The following is a 25205-nucleotide window of genomic DNA, read 5'->3' on the forward strand; positions in this document are numbered from 1 at the left end:
AGTGGGCAATTTTGCACAGGCTAGATTCCAAAGTCATCCCATAAAAATATCCTTGAAGAATCCCTTAAATTACCTATATGATATAGTGTACATAGTTTTTTTTATAAACTCTGTACAAAATAATATTTACACGTAAATATGTGTAATATAAAGAATAATGTACAATATAAAGCTATACCCCAAATGTGGAAGGCCATTTATGAAAAAATAGACTTCTTTAAACCTTAGTAGCTCATTCAACACATCAAGATGCTGGGAGATGATCTCCGTACAGATCTGCCTGAGGAAAGAGCAGATCCACTGCCCACATGTCATACTTACTTGGGTGCCTCCAACCATTGAATGGAATGCAGTTGCAACAGTCAGCATTATTCAAATGTGTTTCCTTCCTTTTTTTTTTTTTTCTGGCTTATGCTAAGCATATGTACTTGAATCCACATACTAATGCATACGTGATGCAGTTCAGTATATAATTATTCCTAGATGAAGGGCAAAATAAGTCCTTAATAGAATGTGAGGTAGGTGGGAATGAGGTAGAGTAATTTGAAGTTCAACTACAGTGATTTTAAATGAAATGCAGATTTGTCCTGTTTTCCCTCTGTATGATTAGTTTTCCCTTCCTTTTCACTGTGAGCCTCAGAACCTTATGGTTTTTAAAGAGGTCCTCTGCTTTGCCTGTTTGAGAAAATAATTCATATTTCTTCCTTCAGGAAGAAAAAAAATTAATGGAGCTTATAATCCTATGAGTCAGCCTTAAAGGCTATAAGGTCCACCCCGTCACCCTTCCTTCTCCACCCCATCATTATAAAGGCTCCCATTTCACAACACTAGGGGGCAAAGAAGAGGTCAGGAGTGAGTAAGGAAATGAACGACAACCTTGAAAACTTGAGCGGGACGGAAAGGGTGTAGAGTTCTAAGAGGACAAAGCACAGAGCCAGCGCATGTGGAGAGCAAATTCAACCATTCGTGTGTAGAATGTGGAAAGACAAAGTGAATGTGTAAAAAAGACCCCAGGGTCTTAGTGAATAATAACATAAAAGTGTCAGTTAAAACTGGACCAGGAGTAAGTCATCCAAAATAGTATGTTGTTCCAGAAGAAGTAATTACCAAATCTTATTCAGTTCAGGATACACTCTTAGTCTAATACAGTTTAATGAGCTAGTCTGAAAAAAACGTGATTGCCGCGTAAGATTGACAGGCACACGGGGAGAGAGTGTATAAGAGAGAGTTAAAGCAGTGGATTCATTGCTTGAAGAAGATTGAAAGGCAATTATAACAGCATTCCAAACAAAATAAAATTTCTATCCAGGGAATAGTGACCAATTGTGCTTTACTCTCTTTGAACAAGAGACTGTTAGAAGTCTAAATTATTAGCACTAGGAACTCAAGTTAGGAAATGATTCCAAGAAGGCTGTCAAAACAGTGCCAATTTGAAGAAGGAAGCTAGAATTTAGAACTCTTAAAAATATCAGATTATTCTCCACTGGATTGTGTGCATACACGGTATGAGGAATGGGGTGAGTTCTGGAGCGATCGGGATCAAGGAAGGCTTAGGAAGGGGGGTAGATGGAAATGGGGTGAAAAAGGGGAGCATTGTAGGAAAAGGTGTGGAGGTGATTGTGAATGCAGCATGTTCAAGGGCAGGGATGAGACTTCCCTAGAAGGGTCTGACTATGTCTTTCTTTCTCCCTGCCGTGTTTCCCTTTCTGCTTGTCCCCTTCTCTCCTTCCTGATAGTGCTGCATGTTTAGTTTGAAAGTGGGATGGAGTCAGCGCTAGAGTGACTCACTGAAGGCCATGTTCAGACTGGTAAACAGACAGAGTTAACTTTTATTGGCAAAGAGAGAAGAGAGGGCCTGACATGAAGAGAGAAGCAGTTTAAGAAGCCAGGTGGCCCCTAAGAGAGACAAACACAGAGCCAGAAAGACAAAGTAAAGTCCCCCCCCCCCCCCCCCCCCCCCCCCCGCCCCCAGGGCCCCTAACAGCAAGCCAAGCCCCTGTTCCATTTCACCTCCTCCCGTTTTTGGTCCTGGTAAGCTGCAAGATGTTTCTCTCCTACAGTAATCCTTTTGTTTTTTAAGTTGTTGTTGTTTTTGTTTTAAGTAAGTTTGAGAAGGTTTCTGTTTCTTGGCCTCTAAAGAGTCCAGACTAGAATAGAACTTCCCCCTGCCCCCAGCCTGCTTTTTTCTCTCTTTCCCCGTTCCCATCCCTGGAGGCTTGCCATCCTTTTTTCTTTATAGTCCTGTGTGCAGCTGCTTTTCTCAAACACTCTTTTCTCTTCTTTGTCCCATTCCTGCACCTCTGTTCTTGGCCCGTTCCTGCTCTCTCTCCTTGGAACTAGCAAACCTTCTCCTGGAGAGTTATGTCTTCCCCCGCCCACTTCCCGTGACAACTTTATCTGCCAGGATCATTACATTTCAAATTCAGCCCCGCCACTGGGGAACGGAGGATTTAAGGTACCTCCCACCCTCCAGCCAAACTTCAGAACACTGTCATTGTCTTCTCCATATACCTAGTGCATTCACCCATCTGCTGACCCATCATCTTCATTATGCAGAAAGATGCCATTATCCAGAATCCACAATTCGTTAGATTCCTACATTCACGTACATACCCTTTCCTATTCCTGCATTTCACTTTTAAGAGAAAAGGATAAACCCTAGGGAAGAGAACTGAGGAAATCACATTCACGTTCAAAGTAGTTAGTAGAAAAGGTTTGACTCGACATTAACTTATTTGAAAGAAGACCTGGAAATTTTAGTTGACGCTGCAATATGGACTATGATAAAAGTAAATCCATTTGAAGCTGTCTGAGTAGAAAGCACACGTCTTGTACCGTATAGAAGAATACACGTCCTTCTGTGTTCCGAACTCTGGTAGATTGTGTTCAGTAAGGCAAAGCGTCAGTAGAGGTGACCCAGCCCTGACCACTGGTGAGGAGTAAAGATTGGAGGCTAAGTCTTGGTCTATTTGAATGGAGAGTGGGATGGCTTGAGGTCTGTCCTCAAAAATCTGGAGGGCTTTTGCATAGAGGAAGGGGTAGTCTGGCTCTCTGTCAAGCCAGGGAACTAACAGGTGGACAGTTAAGGAAAGCAGATCTAAATTCAAAGGAACGAGGAAGCCATTGCTGATTTAGAGCTGCTTATGCTTTCCCAGGAAGAGTCCAGCGCAGGCTGAAGAATCCTGAGAATCCCGCCCTGGCTGGACATGAGAGGCAAGGATTTCCCTGCTTTTTTCTTTTCCATTACAAAACGAATGCAGGGTTATAGCAACAAGTCAGGTAGCGCTATATCGTGACCCCACATGTTAAGGTAACTCATGTTACTAGTTTGGTGTGTGTCCTTCCGTACCTTTCTCTATGTCTACACAAACATGTATTAACCTTAATGGATGGATTTGATTTTGTTTTGTTTCTGCAAACCCAAGATCGTACTATACACACTACTCTGCTCAGTAATGTAAACATCCCTCGTGGTCATTCATCTTCTTTGAAGTAGCTGCCGAAATTCGAAAGTGTGGGTATACTATGACTTATTAAACCAGTCCCCTATTCATAGACAGTCACCTTATTTCCAGATTTTGTTACCATGTCATTGTAACTAACAATGCTGCAATAAATGATCTCCAATGTATATCATCGTAAACCAATGTTTAGTTTTTATAGGATAGTTTCCATTAAGGTAGGTTTTGCTAAGTCGAAAGATGTGCACATTATTGTATTTTAATAGCTACTTCCAGATCACCTTCTGAAAATCTTGTTGCATTCATACTCCCACCAGCAAGTACCCATTTCCTCATACTATCTCCAGGACGGAATGTGATCAGTCACTGTAATTTTTGCACATCCCAGTAGAGATACTACTGAGAAGGGAGGGTAGGATAGTGCTTAAGGATGAGGATTCTCTTGGCCAGAACACCCAAGTGCCTATCTGAGCTCCAGCAAGTACCAGCTGTGTGACTTTAAGCTGAGACACGTTACTGCCTTGTATTTTAGTTACACTTATTTGTAAAAAGAGGTATGGTATGAATACCTACCTCATAAAATTGTTTTGTGTATTAAATGAATTAATAGTTAGAAAAGGCTTAGAACAGTAGTTGCATATACTAAAATTTGTATAAGATTAAAGGTTAATAAGATTAATCTTCTGTAAGATTAAAGATTTAAAAATTTTGCATCTCCTTGACTACTAATAAGGTTGGGCGTATTTCTATATATTTCTTGGTGATTTCCTTCTAGCTTTTTCTAAATGTTCTGTCCATGTCCTTTTGCCCATATTTTTACTGAGTTGTCTTTTTATCAGTTGGGGGGAACTTTTTTATATATTACAAATAGTAAGCCTTCCCTGTCATTTTTACCTTCCATCAATTGTTACCTTTTAATCCATTTATTAAAATCAGAGGTTTTTAGAAAAATATTAACATAGAAACCTCAATCAGTATAGAACTCTAAAAATAATTTTAAACTCGTATAACCTCATACTCCAACCATGGTTAAGAGTCTGTTGTATGGAAGCTCCTCCATTTACCCCCTCCAATTCACTGACTCTCAGCCTTTGCTCTACATATCGGTCATCCACAGGCTTTCCAAGCACTAGTACTTGGGTTCCACCTCCCAGGCATTCTGACTTAACAACACTCCCCAACACCACCACCCAGTGGTGGGGCCCGGGCATCAGTTTTCAATAAGAAGCCTCATTTGATTCTAATGTGCACCCAGGGATGGGAACCAGATGACGCAATCCTGAAAAGTCACTTTGCTCCTAAATCAGAATGTCACTAGTAACCACTACCACCATAGTAGGCAGAACTGACACAGTTTAGTTCTGTATGTAGCTTTGTTCCTACCTATGTGAGGCCGTGTTTCAAAGGTCTTAGAGATGCATCTCTGTGTACACCCACACCTTTTTAGTGTAATGACTTCTTTAGTGTAAAGACACTGATGACTTTTTAGTGTAATAACTTCCAACTCTAAGATTCTTTAAGTTTATATCAAATTTATACTTATCTTCTTAGATCTGTATAAGCCGCAGTAGTGAATGACAGAATATAGTGTGATACTCCTGAGGTCTTGTTAATCCTTGATCATCAACGATTCAGTGATATTTATCCTCATTGTTAATAGGAGAAAGCGTGTGGGCAGATTTCAGAAAAACTTACATCAATAACAGTTAAAAAATAAAACTAAAACAATTTTTGTGATTAATCCTAACCAGACTTAAACCACCGCCTCTTCCCATCCCATCCCCTTCCCCACCTATAAACGTTAATTGAAATTTTCCTCTACTGTGATATTTTAAGATGTCTCCTTTTTTCCTGTGGAATTACACAATGTGAAGCATCAAGGGAAATAACAGGAAAGGCAGTGAACATGCCTTTCAGAATGCAGGGAAACACGCTTTGAGAAATAGCAATGTTGGCAGAAAATGGAAGTGTCTGGGAGAAAAAAACAAGATAAAACTGGCAGAATTACAGGCTGCTGCATGGGCTGGTAATTAGAGAGTGAGTTCATCTTCTGAGGGAAAGATATTTTTCCTCTCTTTTCTGTAGAGAGGCCAAATGGAGTCAAAGACACTGAGAGCATGAAATTGTTAGTCTGCCATAAAAACCATCTTTGATGCATTGGGTTTAAAAAAATATGTATTAATTCCCCAGGTATTTTTTAATTGGGTTGTGTGTTATTCTTGTAGCTGGCAATAAGGGATAAGTCTCTGAGAGATAGATAGATAGATGGATGGGTGATCGATCTTTCCTATATTTTATGAATATATAAAGACTTTTTAAACCAGAAGATCTTTATGGACTGAAACTTTTTGCTGCCTATTGTGGAAGTTAATACTGGGTTTCTTTTATCCACCTTTGATTTAGACTATTTCCAGAAAGTTTTCCTTAAGAACTGGATTTTTCAGTCTCAGAACTGTTGACATTTGGGGCCGGCTAATTCTTTTTTTTTTTTTTTTTTTTGACATCTTTATTGGAGTATAATTGCTTTACAATGGTGTGTTAGCTTCTTCTGCTTGATAACAAAGTGAATCAGTTATACATAGACATATATCCCCACATCTCTGGGCAGAATAATTCTTTGCGGCTAGAGGCTGTCCTGTACATCGTAGGGCTTTTAGCATCATCCTTGGCCTCTACTCAGTAGTATAGGTCGCATTGTGACAATCAAAAATATCTCCAGACATTGTCAGATGGCAGTTTGGCCCCCAGTGAAAAGCAATGCTTCTGGCTCTGCTTTTCGAGTTGAGGGAGCCGTCACTTCTTCAAAAAGCAATGTACCTAACTCCCCAATCTAAATTAGAGCCCCTGTTTCATTTCATGAAAGAATATTTTTTCTCTCTTGAAACAATACACATCTCTTTATGGCATCAGCGACAGTGTGTAACAATGTGTCTACCTCAAGTCATTAATGTCTTTCTTCCCTATTAGACTTTAAGTGCTGCAACTAATCTGCTTTGTTCACCCTGTACACGTACCACCCAGAGCAGTGACTGACACTTAATGTGTGTCAAAGAATGTAATCCTAAGATATTCAAGACCCTGAAGCACAAAGCCTGATTTGGTTCAAAGGGGTTTTTCCTCTCAGGCTTATTTCAATCTATTTGACAAAGCCAGTAAAAGAAGAACTCAGGGACATATTGAGGCTGTTGAAGGGTGTGATCCAGGAAATCTAAAAATTATATTATTTGGATGGGATTCCCTGGGGGTTTGGCGGGGTGGTGTTGAGTGGCAGTTTCACTCTGGAAACAACAGCTCTGTTATGTCTCTGTAGACTGGAGCCAACCTCTCACTCCTGCTTTCTGAGCTCCATCCACCGTTGATCCATGGAGGAAACCAATGTTCTGACCAATGTGAGGCTTAATGCTCCATTAATTCTCTGAGAGAACATGCCCCAGGACCAGGAGAGATGGGCCTAGGGAAGATGAACCTCAGTACAGACAGTAGGAGGGGGCTTTAGAGGCTTCTTTTCATGTTCTTAAAAAATGGAATTAAGATGCATATTTTTTAAATGAAAAATGACTGGCATTCTTCCCACTGAAAATGGGAAGTAATTTAATTTGTGAGTGGTTTATTTTATTTGACAGTCTTTGTGCATACTCGATTTGGTTTGTTACACTGAATTACCCTCTGATAATGGGTATACAGAATGCCAGACTGTGCCCCCCAGGTTGGTTTGATAATTGGATGAACGACCATATTGTACAAGGTTTTCGTGACAATGTGGACAGAAGCTATTAGGAAAACTCCCGACCAGAAAAGCCTTCCACCTTTTTTCCCAACGAAGTTAATTGCTACCCAATGACCAGTCATTCCCTTGGCCACTTCTCCTGAGCATTGCTAAGTTCTATAATCACGACTGAATTCCCTAGGGTGGATGGAAGGGATGCCTAAACCCCACAGCCTATAGAAAAATTCGGAAAATCTTCCCTAGGCAATCTCTCAGAACGGACCATTTTTTCGACAATTGAAAGTTAATGTGAAGGATTCTAGTGATAACTACCATAGGGGCTCGAGCCAGATGGTCAAGTTCAAAGGTAGCTCCACCTCCAAGTACCTGTATGACCTTGAGCAAGTTTCACCACTTCATTTGCCCTGTAAAGTGGGAACAATATTAGTATCCACCTCTTAAGGTCATTGTGAAGATTCAATAACATGGTATACCTACAGTATACATACAGCTTAGCACAATTTGGCAAAAGTAAGCTCTCCAGAAATGTCTCTTTGGTAGATGGTATGTATCAGGCCCTGTGCTAAATTTTCTCAACAAAGGTACAGAGAGCTGCTATACCTCTAACATTGTGGAAGGGAGCCTTGAAATGGAGAAAGATGAAGTAACAAGCCCAGGGCCACATGGTTGGTAAATAGACCAGCCAAGATTCAAGCCCAGGTCTGTGTGACTCTAAAAACACTTTAACACCATGCAACTTCAAATTTTGTGCTTGTGTACCCACTAGAAGAATTTTGAAAAGCCACATAGCTTCTTGAGCATTTTTAAGTAGACAACTAATCACTTCCATCAGAATGTTAAATACTTACAGAGAATGTGATTTCAGGAGTATTTTAAACATAGGCAGTTTAAAATAAAACTGTTATATCACCTTTTTAATGCATCCCATGGAATTTAAATACCATTGTAACTGGATACCCATCAATATCCATTAAAAGAATAATGAACAGGTTCTGTAAAAGTCAGAACTTTCTGTTGTTCCTTTTTCTTCTTTAATTACTTATTTTTCACTGCACTTCCCCCAAATAAATGTTAAATGCTTTTTTTTTTATCATTTCTACAATGAAAACTAGGTAGTTTTTCTCCCTCCCTATGACTGTATGACTATAAGAGTTTAAAATTCTCTTGTGGATTTAATTGTCTCTAAAATTATTACTAGAACACAATTGACCAAAACAACATAAAACATGCAATTCTGACAAATTATGATTAAACATAAGAAGTAAAATTTGATTAGAAATTCATATTATAATGAGCTGAGGGTGGGGCATTTGTGGGGCTTTGATTAAAGGTGCCATCTGATTGTCCCTCCCTGAAGTGTTTATACCTTGGATAGCGCCCCACGGTAAGATTCAGGATGGGGAATGTTTGTTTCTTTTCCAAATGTGAGAAGGAGAACCTAGGCTGTGGGTATGTCCTGACATGATTTGATTTTAAGAAGGAAATTATATTAAGTTAGAGATGGGGAAGTGGTTTCCTTTAAAACTGTTCCAGATAGCTCTTGGGAAGTCATAACATTCTCCCGTTTGAAGACAGCTGCTCTGCACCGCTAAGCTGGGTTGCTTTGGAACAGGGATATTTATAGCAGGACCCCACTGGCTCTCCCATCTTCAAGATGACTCACTCCCTCTTCCTTGGCAATGAAGTCTGGATGCTCTTTAGCTATTGGCTTTATCCCAAACCTACAGTAATTATCGCTGGAGAGTCACAGAGGATATTTTTTGAAGGAAGCCCAGGAGAGGCAAGGTGGCAAACTTGAAGTGAGGCTGAAATCTGGAACTTTCTACCCTTTCCTCCATTGGAAATGGTCTAGAGACCATTTAGGGCCTCTGGATGGAATGGTATTATCACCCCAGATTCCCCACCAGGCCTTGAACCTGTGGTCCCAGAGCACCAGGGTCAGGGTTTCCCTGCACCAAGGGAAAGGTGAACAGCTCCTACCTGTTTCTTTTCTAGATCAAACAAACATGGTTTCAGCTTCCCAAAAGGGCTGGTTATGAACAAGAAGGGGTGGGTAGGGGGTTGTGTATTCTCTGCCCCCACTAAGCCTTATAAGGATACTCTGTGTGGTAACTGCCCAGCACGTAGTAAATGCTTAATGAATGTTTATGGAAGGTTTTATCTGGGGCCAGTGTGTGGTCATAACATTCCTACGTGAACTTCCTAACTGATGACATGGAACCCCCGTAACACCAGGCCTGAATATGTCCTGTCAGTCTAAATATACAGTAATCTCAGTTATTGGGGAAAGCAGTGGGGAGCATCTGTTGAATACTGACAAGGAGATAGGGAGCGAGCATGAATTTAAATTGATAGCAGTTTCTGGGCTTCCCCGGTGGCGCAGTGGTTGAGAGTCCGCCTGCCGATGCAGGGGACGCGGGTTCGTGCCCCGGTCCGGGAAGATCCCACATGCCGCAGAGCGGCCGGGCCCGTGAGCCATGGCCGCTGAGCCTGCGCGTCCGTAGCCTGTGCTCCGCAACGGGAGAGGCCACAACAGTGAGAGGCCCGCGTACCGCAAAAAAAAAAAAAAAAAGATAGCAGTTTCTTCAAATTTCATGTTGATTATGTTGATTGTACTTAATATTCCAAGGGTATTCACATGTTTGTCTGCTGAACTCAATCAGATTTGACCCAGAGTTGCAAAATAGCTGAAATCCATTCACGTCCTTGTACTGATGGACACCTCTCTCCTTCCTTCTCCATGGCTCCATCTTCTTTCTTTTCTTGAGCTCCTGTCCGGCCGTCTCTTCTCTCTCAGACTCTTGCCTTGAATCCGTCAACTTACAGGGGCACCGGATGTTGCCACGGTGAGCACAGCTGTTGTTTTTCCTCTGTAAAGAGCCCTCACCTCTAGCCTCTCTCCCTGCTGTGCATTTTCACAGGTGTCGTTTAAAGTGGGGGCCTCAGGGGCTTCCAGGATTCTGCTCCTCTTTCATCGTCTGTCTCTGAAGGGGGCTTCGTGACCCGCCAACACCTGCTTAGGTGCCGTGGAAGACTGTGACGCATCACCACTGTGGTCACCAAACAAGCCAAATGACAGCAACATTCATTTTGTTAGTAAATGGGTTCTGAGAGGTGACAGATGATCTTAGATTTCCCAAGAGGAGAGGCAGGAAAGATAATGAGAAAGACTCGAAGGAAGGAAAACTGAAAGAGAGGTGGGGAGAGACAGAAGGCGGGGAGAGGGAAGGGAAAGAGAGCAAGGAGCAGGGGATTTCTTAACACAGAGGGGGATCCGTATTGGGCAGCTCCCTGCATCTCCCTCAGTCTTCTTCATCCCCACAGTTACCCCTGTGATCCAGCCCTGACTACTTATCCTACATCTCCTACCACTTTCCTTCCCTGCTCACTCCTCTCCAGCCACAAAGGATCCTCACTGTTCCTCCTACCCTCTAAGCACATTCCAACCTCAGGGCCTTTGCACTTGCTGTTTCCTCTGCCTGGAATGCTCTTCCCAGAAAGCCACATGGCTGGCGCCCTCCCTCCATTCAGCTCTCTGCTCAAGTGTCATCGCCTGAGGGAGGCCTTCCATCCTCACCCCACCTCACATAGCATGATGTCCATCCTGCACGCCCTCACCCAGCTCAGGCTTTCTTCATGTCTGATATAGAGGAGGGATTGATTCCATGTTTTGAGTGAATAACAAAATCGCTGACCGCCCCCCACGCCCAGAAACACACAGAATCACACACTTGCACGCATGCGCTTTGCTCCGTCCCCTCCGAGCTCTGCACACGCCGGTCGCTCTGACCGGAGCACAGCTTCCTCCCCTCCCCGCCCCCAACTTCTGCCTGGTGGATTCCCACAAATCCTTCACCTCCTGCTCGCTTACTGGTCCTGTCCTTTTTGAGGTCCCCCTTGAGCTCCCCAAGCAGACATGTGGCCCGTTTGGCTGACACTGTCCTGGGCAGTGCACCTGCACTGAGACATCCACGTGTGTACTTATCTCTCCCACACACCTGAGGGTGATCCTCCAAGCCCAGAGGACAGAGCAGCCAAGGACTTAGACTCCAGAGTCGGGAGTGCCAGGCATGAGTATGAGCTGTGTGACTTTATACAGGTTACTTAACCTTTCTGGCCTCTGTTTCCTCATCTGTGCAGCAGAGATCATATTATCCACCAAGCTAAATGATAGGAGACGGATGAGGGTTCACTGATGAATTACTTAACATTATGAGCAGTCAGCTGGGTCGGAGGATGGCGAGTGGAGGGTGTGCTATGCGAGGTGGGGTGGGCGTGGAGGGCCTCTCTCGGCAGGTGATCACTGAACAGAGCCCTGAGTGATGTGACGGAGGGAGCCACGGGGTGCCCTGGGCTCCTCTCATCCACTAATACCCCAGCTGAGACACATCTCTGTAAGCCCCGTGGCAGGTTAGACTCTGAGGCTGCTCTCTTGGACCCTGGGACATTATTCGGCTGATACTCTAACGCGATGCTTATTATCTTGCCAACCAGGCCAGGGTGCTCGTCCTTCAGAATCAGGCTCCGGGTGATGAGCGGAAACTGAATCAAGGTCAGGGAGGAGTACGAGGCACCTGAGGGGAGGACATGAATTCCATCATCACAGTCCAGAGCCACCTGTACCCTGCGAGGGCCGAGGGCTGACCCCCATTCTCATTCGCAAGCACATTGCAGCACCAGCCTTGTCTCAGGGATGAGTCTAGGCCCACGGCCACTGCCAAGATATCTCAGAAAAGAGGGTTTGAACTACCATTTAAAGGTCCTGGTTTGATCCTGGAGTTTGTCTGGTTCTGTGGAGAATGACTCAGGTACCTGCTGTCGGGGGGCAGAGGAAGGGAAGCTCTGGGATGAGTGGCAGAAACCCAGGCTGTGTTGACAACCCCAACTGGGTGACCATAGACGTGGCATGTCACCTCTCGGGCTGCTGATTTCCTCATCTGCAGAATTTAGGAACTATCTGGGCCACTGGGTCTCAAAATTTCCTTAACCACAGAAATAGTTATTTAAGCAAGATATTGATTGAGAATCCAAACATATTACCAGGAATGATGAAGAGGGTAAGGCCCAGACACCATGGCCTCCCACTCTGCCCCCCACCCCAAAACACACACTTACACACACGACAGCCTTGAAAGAGGCTTTCATGGCCCTTCCAAGATTCAGTGTTCCGTGATTCAGTGTCACATGCATGTGGCACAGTCCTTTCAAACTGTTAGGCTGAACCCATGAAATTACTGAGCTTTGACAATTTTTGACTTGCAGAAATGACATTCTCATATTTCAGCCTAAGAGTTTCATTTGTAACAGTGGTTACGTGTGCTCACGCAGGAACCAAATTGTCCAAGTTGAGCCCCTCATCTTCCTCTCTGTGTGACATCGGACAGGATACTTCCCCTTTCCTGTAAAATGGCAAACAAAGAAGTCTTCCTTGTGAGGTCGGCTACTGAGAGGGCTGAAGGGCAGGGGTGCTGTAACGCAGTTACTGCTACTACAGGAAGCCCTCCATGATCTTGCAAGGGAAAGCCCAAATGGTTGCCTGTGGGCCGAACTCAAGGAACTGTGTCCCACTCTTCTCCCTCCCTGGCCCCAAGAGGAGTAGTAGAAAACACAGTCCCATCAGGGTTTCTTAACTGGTCATCCTGTCCAGCTTGAACTGCCTTACCTCCCTCTTCCTTCTTGTGAGGGGTGTCACTGGGGAGTGGATAGCCTTGACCTGGGCATGGGAATGGTGTTGAAATATCATGCGTGACGTTCATCCCCTGCCTTATCTGGGCAAAGCATTAGCACTCCCTCCCCAGATACCTACCCGGAGCTTCCCCATGAAGTGCCACATCATGCAATATGTCAGCCTGAATTAGCAGGCAGGCCCATCACATTAAACTGAAACTCTGGGCTGGTAGTTACCGCTTGGTAATGCCTCTTTATCCTGGCTGTCCTGCTCCCTTCCCTGCCACCAGAGCCACGGGAAGCCTCTGTGGACAGTGCGTGGTAATGAAGGAGGCCCAGGGAAGAGTTGAGGAGAAGCCACAGGAAGTCCTCACAGATTCCATTTCTTCCACAGCCCTGGGGAGCCTGCTTTGAGCTCTACTACCTTGCGGGGCTGGGCAGAGCTCAAAAGCTCCAGGGGGGGAGTTCCTTTATGACATACCGCGAGAGCAGGCGTGTATCTCTGAAAGCACACATGAACACCTACAGCACCAAACTGAGATTTCTAGAGGCAGCTTAACCACAGAATTCTATGACTACCACTACCATTATTACTACCAATAATCCTATTGATTCCATAAATTCTATGGGCACTGTAGTCGTATCCCTTACAGAGCATTTATCACGTCTTACCATGCATGCTCTTTGAGTGTGGTGTGATACAGTGGAAAAAGCACTAGATTTGCAGTCAGATAGACTCTGGGATCAAATTCTGGCTATGCCTCCTATAGCTGGGCAACTCTGGGCCAGTGACTTAGCTTCTCTGAGCCTGAGTTTTCTCTTTGTAATAGTACTTTGTACTACTAGTATCTATTTCACAGAGTTGTTGCAACAATTACTGAGATGGTGTATGAAGAATGTTTGACGCAGAGTCAATGCCCAATAAATATTTGCAGGAGAGTTCCTAAGGGCAAAGGCACTTTTCTTATCCATTACAAAGCCTTAACTCAGACACACCCTCATTTGGCATTCGATAGTATATCATCTTCCTTTTCAAAGTTCTGCTTCATTCATCCTCTAACTTGTTCTCCACTCTACATCAGAAATGATCTCATCAAAACTTTGAACCTGATCATATCAAAATCATTGGAAATCTTTTGATTTCTTCCCATTTCTCTTAGGATGATGGCAAAAATCTTTCCTGGGGCCTGCCTCTTACCTCCCCTGTTACTTCATCTTCCGCCATGGTTCTCATCACTCTCTGTCTCAACTACATCGACCCATCGATCTTTCATTCTTGCCTTACCCTCACCACCGGACCTTTGCACACACTCTTTCCGCTGAACGGAGCATTCTTCCTTCCCCTCCTGGCCCAGTAAACTCCTTCTCATACTTTAAGCAACCAATTCTTACTTCCTCAGCAAAACTTCTCCAGACCTCCCTGAGCAGGTGAAATCCTTCTTAATGCTATTTCCTCTCCTTTTGTACTTACTACAAATAAAATGTACTTACTACATTTTATTATGAGATGATTTTGTACCTACCTCTACCAACTGGACCAGCCATATGAAGGCAGGACCTGTGTCTGGTTTTGCTCACCAGTTGAACCCCCCAGGACCTTGTACAGAGCTCAAGCAAATGTTGCTGAAAGGGTGAGTGGGAGGTTGAACTGAAGGGCAAATCATCTCAACAGACCCCAACCTTCTTGATAAGTAGGGCACAGTGAGTATTTCAGATAATATAACCAGAGCCCAGAAGGGGCAGGATAATTGCCCGAGCTCACACAGCCTGTCAGTGAGGGGCGAATCTGTGGTCAGAACCCAGGGCTCCTAGTTCTTGCCATTCCTGGGCTTATACTATAGAACCATTATCCAGAACAGGGTGGAGGGCTCTCAAAGACTTTCGCTCCCATCCCACTGCTGCTTTTCAGAGGACCCCTGGCTCTTCCTACATCCGTATCTCAAGCTCCTCTGGTTTCCAGGATATCCACTGCCACATTTGCATAGAATTCTGTGATTCTTCTGAATTGAATTGTTCATTTAACTTAAAAACTACCTCAAAATCCTTCAAGACTGAGCTGGGAGAATTCTGTTTTGTAAAAGGTTATATTGTTGAGGTGACTGCACTCCACAAAATTTAACCTTTGTTTCCGCCTTCTTCCCCTCACCCACTGGGTTGACAGAAATCCAGAATTTGAAGTCTTGATCGACCACCTGGTATCAAATCAGGGCTCAGTTGCAAGAGATGACTTCCCTGAAAAGAAAACAGCTTTTGGTGCTTTTATTTTCTCATTTCTGTTAAAGGGTCAGGCCCGTGTTTTGTGTTTGTTGCATTGTGTTTTAGTCTGTCTCCTCTGAGGCGTTAGTTTTCCCACTACTTTCTCAGGAGCCAGTTCACCCAGGTGTAGGCAGAAGTGCCCTTGAATTCAAAGAGGGAGTCAGAACAGAGGTGGGTCTTTGTTCCTATTTGCCAGGAAGAGCTTCTTGTGTGCAAAACTATATTTAACTGCCTGATTCTCTGACCCATGGGGAAGGTAACATTTACTCACGTATTCTTACTCACTCACTTAACAAATATTTACTGGTTATCCTTCATATACCAGTAAGATGACCATATAATTTATTGTCCAAATGAGGACAGTTTTGATGTGCAAGTGGACGCTGCCTTGTTGGTACTCCAAGACAACAGGTTAAACCAAGGATGTCAATGGGTGCCCTATATATTAATGGCTGAATTTGGGATACTAGAAATTTGGGTGATTATATATGCTTTCCCAAAATTCCCTTAAGGATTGAGGATAAAGCCAGGATGGGGTCTAGACCTCCCAGGCCATGAAGGATAAATTTTAATCTCAGTTGAACTAGACGTTTCTAAAATTTTCCTACAACTTCCTTTCAAAAATAGATTTCATGGGGCTTCCCTGGTGGCGCAGTGGTTGAGAGTCCGCCTGCCGATGCAGGGGACGCGGGTTCGTGCCCCGGTCTGGGAGGATCCCACATGCCGCGGGGCGGCTGGGCCCGTGAGCCATGGCCACTGAGCCTGCGCATCCGGAGCCTGTGCTCCGCAACGGGAGAGGCCGCAACAGTGAGAGGCCCGCATACCGCAAAAAAAAAAAAAAAAAAAAAAAGATTTCATGGTTAAAAAACAAACAATCTGGAACAACAGCTCTGGAAGCTAATGACCCCACAGTGGATTCTAAGTTCCCCTGAGAGGAGGCCACTTTGAGGGCCACTTGAAAAACATCTTAGAATCTATAAAGGATGAAATTGCCCATCAGGGCTAAAGGATGGTGACATTTTTGAGGAAGGAATAAAACTAAAAGGAACCAAAGGGAATAGGAACAACATGTAATTTATCAATCTCCTTTTCCAGCTCAGAGCTCCTTTGACGTAGTCATGATTTTGTATATGATAATAAAGGACATAAACATGCACACTCTTTTCCTAGTAAAGAGCTCTGGGTTCTAAAGTGATTTGTTTCTCTTGCATTCCAGGTGCCTGTCCTGAGACCCATGGACCTGATGGTGGAGGCCACCCCGCGAAGAGTATTTGCCAACGCACACACATATCACATCAACTCCATATCAGTCAACAGCGACTATGAAACCTACATGTCAGCTGATGACCTGAGGATTAACCTATGGAACTTTGAAATAACCAATCAAAGTTTTAGTATCCTTTCTTTGGGGCCAATAACCAGTTGGCTTGAATCAAGAGTATTCAGGTATGAACAAGCTTGGGGGAAAGTGGAATAGAAAGGGGCAATCACAATTGAAGACCTAGAACTTGTGGAGAACTGTTCTCTTTTAAATTACATTGGCATCTGTGATACTCACTCATCTAAACAAAGTTAGGGAAGTACTGAATTACAAGTAGTAGACCAGGGCTACCTCTGGATTAGAACTCTGAGTCAATCCCTTCATGCAGAGGCATTTATGTGTCATGAATTACAAACTAGATTTGACTTTATCAACTATAAGACCAGACCTTAGAGTTCAATGTAGGGTTCCTTCCTCTTGTTAATGGATTCACAAATGGCCTATATGGACCACAGGTACACAGGAGATGGCTTTCATTGTATCGTAATAATGAAAATAATAATGGCTGCCATTTCTTGAATCCCAAGCACTGAACTGGGAATATAATGCATAGAATCTCATTTTGAAAGATGCATATATCATTATTGTCTAGCTTGATGAATTTTCACAGACAGAGCACTCCTGTGCAAGTAGCATCCAGATCAGAAAACCAAACTTTATTAGCAAAGTTCATGTCCCCATCACACTTCTTCAGTCTCTACCTGCCAAGAGTATATTTGATATAACAACCCCATATTGACATTAAGGGGTTGTATTATTATCTTCTGTTTAGCTAAAATTTAGAAAAGTCGAGACAATTGCTGAATGAGTATCTGACCCAGTATTCTCACCCTACTATATTGACCCTCTATTTAATATTAAAAATCGGTCATTTATTCAGCACCTATCCTGTGGTCCATCCTACCACAAACCTGACTCTTCACTTGAATTCCCAACCTCAGTTAATGGTTTCACCATCCAGGTAGCTAAGCAACTGACCTAAGAGTCAATACTGATCTTTTTTCCCACTCACCAGCCTCCCCACCCCCCAGCCCAATATCTGTGAGCCCTGCCTTTGCTTCGTCTAAAATATATCTCAAATCAACTCATCTTTCTCCATCTCCATTCTACCGACCCACACTAGTACAGGCCACTGTTGTCTTACCTATATGACTGCAGTAATCTACTGTCTAGTCTCCATTCTCTCTTGCTCTCCTACACAATACGTGTTCCACATAACAGAGTAGACCTTTCAACATGTGATTCAGATGTCATTCCTCCCCAGATTAAAACACGCTGGTAGCTTCCTATTGAACTTAGAATAAGATCCACATTCTTAACTCTGGACTGCAAGATTTCACATGATAGTGGCCCTGCATCCCTCTTTGATACCCTATCATACCAGACTGCCCTGATTCACTCTGCTTCGGCCAACTATCCTCTTTTCTGTTCCTGGAGAAACCTTGTTCTTACTTCCATTCTCTGCATGTGCTGTTCCCTCTTTCTGGAATACTCTGCCCCCAGAGTCCACATGGCTAACTGTGTGTCATCGTATAGACTTCAGACTCCTGACACCTCCTCAGAGGCACTTCCTCCCACTAACTCCCTCTATCCCCGTTAACTTCATAACATGTATTACTATTTGAAATTCGTTTTTTTATTTGTGTATTTTGGGTTTCCCCATATTTGAATGTGAATTTTATGACAGAAGGAACTCTGTATGATCCATTCCTGTATCCCAGTACCTAGAATATTCTGACATACAGAAAGTACCGTTTTGATGGGACATGTCGAGTTTGAAATACTGGTAGGTCACCAAAGTGGGGCTATCCAGTGGATAATTAATCGTGAAATAGAAGCCGACAATTTCACCTTAAGTGTGAAATTCACCTTAGTTACAGTACAGCTCTGAATGTTCCGATATAAAATAGACTCCATAATGGCTCAAACATATAGAAGGTTATTTCTCTTGTAAAGTCCAATATGGATGATCTCCATCAGCAGGCAGCCTCCTCCAACGAGTGACTCAGAGATTCAGGTTCTTTCCATCTTGTGGTTCCCCAGTGTCACCATGCTTATCTGCATCTGTACAGCAAAAGAGGAAGATTGTGTAGGACCACACGTGGGAGACTCCCATGAGCCAGGTTCTAAAGTAGTGTGCATTCCATTGGCTAGAGCTCAGTCACATGATCACATCTAACTGCAAGGCAGGCTGGGAAATGTAGTATAGCTGTTGCAAATGAGTAAAAAGACCTGGTTTAGGTACACAGACACCTGACCTTCACCACAGAAGAGTGCTCAAGGCTTTTCAGAGTTCCCCAAGGCTTTTCAGAGAATGCAGCTGTAAGCCAGTCGTGGTGATTATGGAGACTGAGAACTGACCATTAAGACCGTGACTGACATCTTTTGTTGATCACAGAGCAGACGCGACACACTGTCTGAGCCTAGGAGAATCTGCCTACAGATTTTGCCTGCAAGTGCAGCTGCTAACAGAACGAGTGTGGGTGGTGGTTCCCTTTCTCCCTTGACGTCTATTCCAAGAGCCAGAAATCTGCTCAGGCTCAGCTGAGCTTCTGCTGTCCCCAGTATAGGTGACATGCTTTCCAAATTTTGCCTCCAGGCCTTCAAGAGGGAGGGAAGTTTCGTTAGGCATTTTAGGAGACAGATGCCTTGAGGAGAATGCAAAAGGGACATATTAATAGCACAGTTGAGGTTATATTCTGCAGATGTGTGACAGCCTGACAGATGCTGGCATACAAATGAGACCGTGCCATTCACCCTTAAAGCAGCCATATGTAAAATAATCATTGTCATCATGAGAATGATAATAACTGATATCTATACAGTTACTTTCCACCAGACCACCCTAAGCACTGAGCAGACTGTACAGACTGGGACCCTTTTGCTTATTGTCTCTGAAGTGCAGCCACCTCTGGGGTAGGAAGCGGCCATCTTTCAAAATAGTCTCAGAAAAACACCAACCACCAGACAGGCCACCAACCATCGATAAATCATATGTTGTTTAGCACCATTTCTATAATGCCTCTTATCCACTAAGGAGGCAGAAGAAACATGGTTCAGTATAGAAAAATGTGGGGTTCCCAAAGTATGGTATGAGCATCCCTGAGGTGGGAGGCGAGGTTCTTCTAAATACTACATGGACGTTTTTTGTTTTCATAATTATGTATTTGTGATAATGAACATTATAAAATACAACTATTGTATCAATCCTATGATATTACAGATACTGAAAAATCCATTTAAATTTCAAAGTGCATATATGTAAAGATAAGTATTAGTAAATATTAAGGCAAGTGGCCTTGCAATATGGTTTTTAAAAAAGTCATAACTTCCAGTGACTAGCATTTGGTGTGACATTGGCATTATGGTTGAGAACAGATTCTTTGGAGTCCAACAAGCTTAAAATTCTCAGCCAGCTCTACTACTTGCTGGCTGTGTAAGCTTTAACATGTCTTTTAACTTAGCCAAGCTTCTACTTCATGATCTGTAGAGGGGAGCTCTGAAAAAGGGGATTGTTAGAATTTGTTAAAAAGGTGTTTATACACACACACACACACACACACACATATATGTGTATATATGTGCATGTGTATATACATATGTATACACATACATGTATGCTTAGGGCAGTACCTTGCTAAGTAAATGATCAGTAAACAGAGACCACCACAAAAGGGAAACTAGAAAAGTTGAGTGTTAGAAGGGTGGATTCTGTTCTGCTGAATTCATTATCTGTGTCATCTTCTCAATTCTAGACACCTCCTTTGGTTCTGCAGTTTGATGTTCTTTGCAAGACGTTACTCATTATACCCTAGTTACCAGATATCCGCAGGGTCTCTGAGGTCCAGCCCTTGTATTTAGCACCATATCAGAGGGAAGCATTCCTAGCCTTATGGCTAGGCATTCCTAGCCTGGTCTTGAATCCTCTTCCTTCCATCTGTAGCCAGTCTGTCCCTGTTTTGTGTAACAGGTTCTGGCTTAAAGTGGGCAAACTTTGGCCTTAATGGGTTAACTGCATCAGGACAATAATAAATCATTTCTAGATTAGTGATTTTCTAGGGCAAGAGGCAGCCCTAACTTTTCAATAAAAGAAAATTGCTATAAAAGGATGTTTCTTAATTATGAAAACTATGGTATACCTAGGATCCTTTGAACTCTGTTCTCAGAACTAAGAATGAGTTGACCTGGGCTCCTACCTAGTCCAATATGGGACCTATTAAATAAATCCACATCGAGTACAAAGTAAATATACAGTCCTCAATAACTATATACTGAGCACCTAGTTTGTGCCAGGCACTGTGATAAGCCATGGGGATATAAGAGTGAAAAGAAACAAATTTTCTGCTTTCAGAATGACATTCACCAAATAATCACACTAATGAGTGCCTTATTACAAACGGAAATAAGTCCTGTGAAGAAAGGGAATATGGTTTTGTGAATGCATTTTTAAAAACCTGATGTAGACTAGGGAATAAAAGAAGGCTTTCCTGAGGACTGATTGTTAAGTTGAGATTTGTAAGAGGAAGAGTATGAGCTAACCTGGCAAAGAAGTGCGAAAAGATCAGTCCACCATGTACAAAGGTCCTGTGGCAGGAGGGAGCATGGTATGTTGGAGGAACTCAAGAAGGCCCGAGGGTGAAGTAAAGCATGGCGTGAGCAAGCTAGAAAGATAGCACAAGACACACCTTGCATAAATCCAGTCTCTAGGCATGAGACAGAGGGTTTCTCTGGGAGAAAACAACTGGATTCCAGGGGTACTTGATCTCTGACTTGGTCTTTATCAGCCCTCTGCATCAGCTTCGCTTGTCAACTGAGCTGAGGCCCTTTGGGATTTGATTCCCTATCAGGGGACCATAACCAGAACTCCTGGCTTCTAGCTCTGTCACTCCTTAGTACTAGGGACAGCAGTCTTCCTTTTAATCCAATAGGATTCTGCCGGACAAGCTTTGAGGGACGCTGTGGGGCTCGTACAGATTTCTCTCCCTTGTTTCTGCTGTGGCTTTCATCCACAACTGTACATATCAATCTTAGTCTGGCATTTAGTGTCATAGGAGAACATTCCTTCCAGTGACACGTCCAGCACATTGGCCTCTGTGTGCCAGAGCAGCCCCCTCTTTGCCATATTAAATGCAGCCTTTGGTGGGTTGTCTTAGACCTGTTGCCTTGCTTGTGTGGTTGCTGTATCTGACACCAGACCTAGGGCTTTTGGAGTCTGGGGATTTCTCCTCCCGCAGAGCAAGCCCTTTGAGCCTCGTGTTATCAGGGGATAGGGCAAGAATGCAACTCTGCAGACCTCTTTCGGACTTCTTGAACGTCCTTGGGGCGGTATCACTAAGTATTTGGGAAGGCAGACTCTGCAGTCAGATTCACTGGATTTGAACCCAGCTCCATCTCCTAAAATCTGTGTGACCTTGACAAGTTGCTTAACATTTCTCTGGCCCTCAATTTCCTCATCGGTCAATGGGGATAATAATACCACCTATCTTAGGAGGTTGTTGTGAGGTTTAAATGAGGTTGTCTTGTAAGGTATTTAGCCAAGTGCCTGCACAAAGAGAAGGCTCTATAAATAGTAGCTTTTATTATTTGGGGCATATCCCCAGCCCCCCATTCTTCTTACCTTGTTGCTTGGATCCCATTCTCTCCTAAGAAAACCACAGGCTAAATGAGCCACACTATACGGGCCTGGCATCTTGGCCTATTGACCTACTGTGAGTTTTCTGCATCTTAAAAAAACAAAAACAAAACAAAAAAAAACCTTCCCTAAAGAAGGCTGCTAAGTCATAAGAATGAAGTAAAGTAAAACACAGAAACATTTTTTATTTAATTTTTAAAATTAATTTTTATAGTACAGTTGATTTACAATGTTGTGTTAGTTTCTGCTCTATAACAAAGTGAATCAGTTATACATATACATATATCCACTCCTTTTTAGATTCCCATATAGGTCATTACAGAGTACTGAGTAGAGTTCCCTGTAGATAACTAACAAGAACCCATAAACATTTATTGAGCACTTACTATGTGCACTGGAGATGCCAAGATGAATAAAACTCCATCCCTGATATCATGGTCCATGTAATCTGGAGGGAAGGTGAGTTCAACCAGAGAAGCAAAACCAGTAGGAGAGGGTGTGTGTGTGTGTGTGTGTGTGTGTGTGTGTGTGTGTGTGTGTGTGGAGAGTGAGTGAGAGAGAGAAAGAGAGAGACAGATTGACATATTACCATGAATTAGCCTTGTAATTGTGTGACTGGCCAAGCAAATCCAAAGCCTGTAAGGCCAGCAGTCAGGCACAGAAAAATCGTAAGCAAGCTAGAACACCACAGGCACGAGCATCACAGGCCACATCCACACATGGCCGTCAAGAAGGAAGATTGAGAGAGAAGGGAGAGAAACTGTAGTCTCAGCAACCATTTGGAGTCTCCTCCTCAAGGAAGACCTAAGCCTTTGTTTAAATGCCTTCCAACTGATCAGTTCAGGCCCACCCGGATAATCTCCCTTATGATTAAATTAAAGCAACTGGTTAGGGCCTCTAACCGTGTCTGCACAATCCCCCAGAGCAACACCTAGATTACTGTTTGACTGAATAACTGGGAAAACTTGTGCATATGTGCAAAGTGGCTGCTTTCTCTCTTTTGTCCTTCCACTCACCTGAGAGAATAAACCTTGTTAGCCTACCACAACCAGAAACATTTTAGAAATATTTAGCCTAACCAAGTTAACATATCACAAAGCTACCAAAGTGAGTATGTGGACAGAGGGAGACAGACATGTAACCATACTAAGGAAGATGAGACTAACAGTTTTGGGGAGCCTCTATTAAGTAGCAGGTATATTACATCGTCTCCTGTAGTTTTCTTCCTCTCTTTGTTGATAAATTAACAAGTTCAAAGGCATTTGAGATTAGGTAACTGGTCACAGGATTGGGGATTAAAATCTAGATCTGTCTCACTCTATACTCCAGTAAAGTGTACTCTATCACACTATCTTAAATTACGCAAATAATAATACACGTTAAGTGTATTCATAGAGGTGCGTTCAAGGTGCTGTGGATACACAGGTAGAAAGAATCATGAAAGAAGGGCTAGAACACTTCATACAGAAAGTAACACTTGGGTTGGCCTTTGAGTGAAGTATTGAGTATTTTCTAATGGAGAAATGTCAAGCTCTGTGTCACATGAATAGGAGAGTCTGGGGTTATGAGACTTTCACATACCCCCCCACCCCCAGTCATAAAGGACATCTTATCCCAGTGTCTTTTGAGCTCAACACATACGTAAAAGCAGTACCTAATAGGGCACCATGTGTCTCTTTGTCAGTCCTCTCATATTGAGTGCAGCGATTGGCAAAACCCTCCATGAATATTTGCACACTGGCTTTTTTTAAGCTCCTAAGAGAGGAATATCCCTTGGAGTCCTCTTTGGAGATTTCCAGTGTGTTATCATCAAGCAACATGTCCATTCAGCTGACAAGGTCTGGATGCTTTGTAATCACTACTTTATATCCAAAGATTAAATTGAGACTTTGGAAAGGAAAGAAAGACTTCAAAGAGACTCATGTGCCCTAAAACGGAATCCAACTCTAATATGCTCAGTTTTCAAGGCCATGATGAGGCTATTCTCCACCTTCAGTATTGGCAGACTTTAAGTGCTATCTGAAAAGCTTCAACTGCTTTTGCACATGGGTATCTTACCCAGGTAAACTTAGATTCCACTCTCCAGCTCGACCTGCAGACAGGCCTCCCGCTGGACTCTGCTGTCATTGGTTGGCTTAGATAAAAAGAAAGGGGTGGGGGGAAAAAAAAGCCTTGTCAGTATCAGCAAAATTAGCAGTGATAAAGACAGAAGCATATGAGGACACCTTCAAAAGCCCACAAACCTAATGCATATAAAAGCTGTCTTTGGAAAAATGCGTGTTTCCTTTGAAAGTTGGGATTATTCAGTCCACTGTAAAGCCCTTTAATAAATAGCTTTTTCTCCATTATCTTATTTGTTCATCCAAATTTCTCCGAGACTGACAGAGTTAACAGAATGATACCCATCCAAAGGCAAAGAAACTGAAACCCAGAGAGATAAAATGACTTTCCCATGTTGTCCGAGCAAAATAGAGTTGGAATCAAAACTGAATCCCAATCTTTTCACCCCATTTTGTTACAATTACAGTATTTATCACAGTATTATCTTCAGTTTTACCCAGAGATGAGGTTCCTGGTCTCTCAACTCTCTCAGAGATGGTTCTAAGCCAAGGAAACTACTTTTTTTAACTGTTTGTTTTCTTGGTTTAATAATATGTATTCATTATAGAGACTATAAAATGACCTATAATCTCACCACCTAATTTTGTGTATATACAACGAATTTACATCGCAATTTTAACTTAATGCTAGCTAACACAACAAGAAGGGCTCAGAAAAATAAGTTAATAAGGAAATAAAAGAAAAGGGAAAATTTTTTTAATTCTTGATTTATCCAGGAAGCTTTCTCCTGTTCAGTCTAGGGCCACACACACACACACACACACACACACACACACACACACACACACACACACGTGTGCACATACACATCCCACCCACTCACACATATACACTTTCTTTCTCACTTCCCTGCTTTATTTGTCTGTTTAGCAGTTATTACAACCTAATATACTGTATATTCTATTTATTTATCTTGTTTAGTGACCATGTCCCCTACTAGAATATAGCCTCCACAGATCAGGGGGATTTTTGATCTGCTCTGGTCACTGCTGTATCCCCTGTACCTAGAAAAACCCTGGC

At 43.0% G+C, this 25205-nt stretch overlaps 1 protein-coding gene across 3 annotated transcripts in view; it reads left to right on the forward strand.

Annotated features, from left to right (window-relative positions):
* Window positions 1-25205, forward strand: part of PPP2R2B (protein phosphatase 2 regulatory subunit Bbeta) — a 678268-nt gene that overhangs the window by 598884 nt on the left and 54179 nt on the right. For all 3 annotated transcript variants that reach the window (XM_032628594.1, XM_032628595.1, XM_032628593.1), the window contains one exon: window positions 16328-16505. In XM_032628594.1, coding sequence (XP_032484485.1) covers window positions 16328-16505 — 178 coding nt within the window. The remainder of the gene's footprint in view (window positions 1-16327; window positions 16506-25205) is intronic.

This window comes from Phocoena sinus, chromosome 3 (genome assembly GCF_008692025.1).
Source record: "Phocoena sinus isolate mPhoSin1 chromosome 3, mPhoSin1.pri, whole genome shotgun sequence".
Lineage (NCBI taxonomy): Eukaryota > Metazoa > Chordata > Mammalia > Artiodactyla > Phocoenidae > Phocoena > Phocoena sinus.